The 3763-nt window shown below is 40.0% G+C and overlaps 1 protein-coding gene across 1 annotated transcript; it reads left to right on the top strand.

Annotated features, from left to right (window-relative positions):
- Positions 1 to 933: 933 nt before the first annotated feature.
- On the top strand, positions 934 to 1260 carry LOC145988039 (protein GVQW3-like). Its single transcript, XM_083122876.1, has one exon. The coding sequence runs from the start codon at positions 934 to 936 to the stop codon at positions 1258 to 1260; it is 327 nt and encodes a 108-aa protein (XP_082979002.1).
- Positions 1261 to 3763: the final 2503 nt, after the last annotated feature.

The raw sequence follows: 3763 nt of genomic DNA, 5'->3' as shown, positions 1-3763 counted from the left end.
ATTCCAATATCTACCAAATCCTTATGTAGGCCTACATTATTCTATAAATTATGTATTTTTTTTAAAAAAAAATACCTGATTTACATGAATCCACCTTACGGAAAGCCCTCTACTGAGATAGTGTACTATATTACTTTAGAAATAGTTCTGTAATCAATACATATCTCCAAAGGCCTCCGCGATGACTTAGTGGTCACGTCGTGCTGTTGTAATCAATGGGTGACGAATTCAATACCCGGTGGACGTACATGCACATAGGTTCGGATTCCACTTTAAGCTATAGGTCCAGTCCTGATTAGTCTATCTGTGCATAAAGTGAACTTTAAACAATAATTAAAAACAGATCTCCAATTTGTTACTTTTAATGTTAATGGTTAGAACGTGAGTTATTTTTGTGCAAAATTGTTGAAAATGTATCTTTCAGTTGAGCCTAGAAATTCTTCAAAAATTAGTTGCGTATTCGGTGTCCCAGTGCCTTAAGTGGTCGACGTTCTATCTCGGCATAGAAGTTCCCGAATTCAAATCGCAGTCTGGGCATGAATGTTGTTTGTGAGTGTCCCTTCATGAATTCCTGTACATCACTAATCGTCATCGCTGCGATTAGCCAAAAGTGGCAGGAAAGAGAATCTAAAAAAAGAAATATACAAATTCAAACGTCACTGTGTAGCTATGCTTGTGTTTTAATACGAGGGATATCAAAAAGTTCGTGCAATCTCCTGGAAGGAAACAAACTAGAAAACCCCTCGGATGTGTGTATTGTACAATGGTACTTCTAGGTTAAGCAGACACATTTTTGTCTGTTTTGGATGTTTATTGATATCCTTTTTTAACAAGTGAATAAAGGAAGGTGTCATCATTGACAAAATTGAGGCACGGAGCGTCATCAAATTCCTGCATCTCCAGGGGAAAGCAGCGACGCAAATTCATGATGAAATGAAAGCAGTGTACGGGGAGGAAAGCCCATCCTATGAGATGGTTTTCAAGTGGAAACGGCAGTTCCAAACCGGTCACATGGTAATTTCCGATGCCCCTAGGACAGGGAGACCGTCCTTCACAAATGATGCCACATTGATGGAGAAAGTGGAGAAGATGCTAATGGAAGACAGGAGGATCACCATTGAAAGTGTGATGGCTGTAATCGTTGTTAGTTATGGGTCCATCTGGAATATCATCCATCACCAGCTGCACCTTCATAAAGTGTTGGCACGGTGGGTGCCACGATTCCTTTCCAGAAGAGGACTAGAGAGGAAGCAGCACTAGAGGAGATGTTAGGCCGCTGTGAGCTGGATGAAGAGGATTTTTGCAGCAGACTGGTTACAATGGACGAATGCTGGATCTACCTTTATGACCCAGAAACAAAGGAGATGAGCAAGCAGTGGAAACACAGCTCCTCACCGCCCCCCAAAAAGGCAAGAGTGCAAAAGTCAGCCGCTAAGGTGATTCTGTCCGTTTTCTTGGACCGTGAGGGAGTCATCCTGACGGACTACCTGCCACAGGGTCACACAATCACAAGTGACTATTATTGTGATCTCCTAGCTCGGTTACGCCAAAATTGAAGGTGAAAAGGCGAGGAAAGCTCACAAAAGGAGTGCTGCTATTGGCAGACAACGCACCAGCCCATTCTGCCCATGCATCCATTTCGAAAACAGTTCAATTAGGATACGAAATTTTGCCCCACCCTCCACATTTCCCAGACCTGGCACCGAGTGACTCCTTCCTCTTTCCGGAAATAAAGCGTCCACTCAAAGGACGCCACTTTGACACGAGGGATGATGTCATTTCTGAGGTGGAACAGTGGATTCAGGCCCAAAATGCAGTGTTCTATAAAAATGGCTTACGCAAGGTGAAAGACAGCTGGCAGAAATGTGTCACCAAGCATGGCGACTATGTGGAGAAGGACTAATACCACCATGATTTCGTACTTGTCGAAAGTTGTTTCCTTCCAGGTGATTGCACAAACTTTTTGATACCCCCTCGTATTGTGAGTTTTGTAAGTAAAGCTAAAGTGGGATCCGAACCACTATGTGTCTGAATCCAGGATCCCTTCATCAGAAGGTGACGACGTTACCACTATGCCATCGGGGAGGCTCTACGCAAATATCACAAGAGAAATCGACTATAGGGAAAATGTACATTGTACTAATATTGTCCAAAGCATTTTCTGCCTTTTCCCTAGACTATTTACTATACTGGTCTTTGGCTATTAGATTCAAAGGAAGATACTTTTCACGTGAGGTGTGTCTACTATTTGCTTGAGAGATGTAGAAGAAAAACCTAAATAATTTTGAAAGGCATTACTGCTCCTACTTCTGCTAGCATCAAGCAGCATTCAAACCATACAATCCTTTATGGACTCCCATCTAGCGATTCATACAGAACATGTACACAGTAACTTACTAAAAGATCATTAGATGTTGCTCTATTCAGTGAATACATTTACTCAGATTTTAAACATTACAATTGAATATAAGTGTATCCAAGTGAACAAACATATTGAAGCATATCCAATAAATTAAAGTAAATACCTTACAATAACACCCATTGCAGGAGTGATGTGAACTGCACTATCAAATATATATTTTCGTGATAAATGTATAATCTTCAAGAGCCGCCAAGTAATTTTTTCAAATCTTTGTAGCTTTAAAGTCCGCCATATTGAAACTGACTGACCAATTACGTTCAAACGCAATTAAATACCAGACATATGAGGTCTGCTTGAATGTTGAATGTAAGATGTTGTTAGCAGACTTTGTGAGATACAGAGGAAGCAAGACCTACTTCCTATATTGTGGCCTATGCAAAATCTAGTTGTGACGGGGCTGGTTGTGACAAGCACTGTTCCGTGCGAAGTATTAGTGATATTCGTTTGTTGTTGACACTGGTAGCTCATTAGCTTGCACATTTATTGTACACTGTTTGCCAGAGAAGAATCAAAATAGATGTTTTCTTATAGTGGAGTTTTTATCTAATTTCTCTGGTAAATATTATTTATTCTCTACAGTTGTTAATGTAACCTCCAACAGCAGTAATATATCCTGATAATTATATCAATTATAGTCAGTAACTGAGACGTTTTGGTTGAAGTAAATGTAAACTTGAAGTTGAGACTGAAGGGTTAGAAGTGAAGAAGTACCTACGCTAGTTGTGACAAAATTAAGGGGCACGTTCTGACAGCTGTCATAATTTGTCGGTACTTGAGCTAAGTTTCTAAATCTTAATTCCAGTACAGTAGCCCAACAGTTAAATGCTCTGTGTGCATAGCAGTTTTATAGTTTATATAATGGTTTAAATTTCTCCTTCTTGGAATTTATGAACTATTTTGTGAAACAAACCCACTGCTCGAAACAACATCGGGTCCCATTATTACGCGATAACCACGATTCCCATGTCTCGGTGAAAATGATTCAATATGCGAGAGATAATGGTGTTGTTCTGTTATCGTCCACCCCACAAGTTCCATCAATTACAACCTCAGGACAGAGGAGTCTATACGCTTCTTTTAAGAAATTTGTTCCTAATGCTAGTGACACGTGGATGAGAAATAATCCTGACTGTCCAATTAGCATTTACGACATTTAAACCATTGTAAAAGTAACATTCCCTTTTGGTGTAAATCCAACAAATCTTCAGGTGGGTTTCCAAATCACAGGCATATATCCTTTTAACAGAGACATATTCACAGATAGTGATTTCTTGCTACCCTTTTCAACCGCTCGTTTCGTGGACAATGAAAATTGTGATCACATTTGGAGATCCCTGTAGG

Source organism: Lepisma saccharinum, chromosome 5 (assembly GCF_977018435.1).
Source record: "Lepisma saccharinum chromosome 5, izLepSacc3.1, whole genome shotgun sequence".
NCBI classification, from domain to species: Eukaryota; Metazoa; Arthropoda; class Insecta; order Zygentoma; family Lepismatidae; genus Lepisma; species Lepisma saccharinum.
Note: the sequence above shows the minus strand (reverse complement) of the source record. Positions and strands in the feature narration are given on the sequence as shown.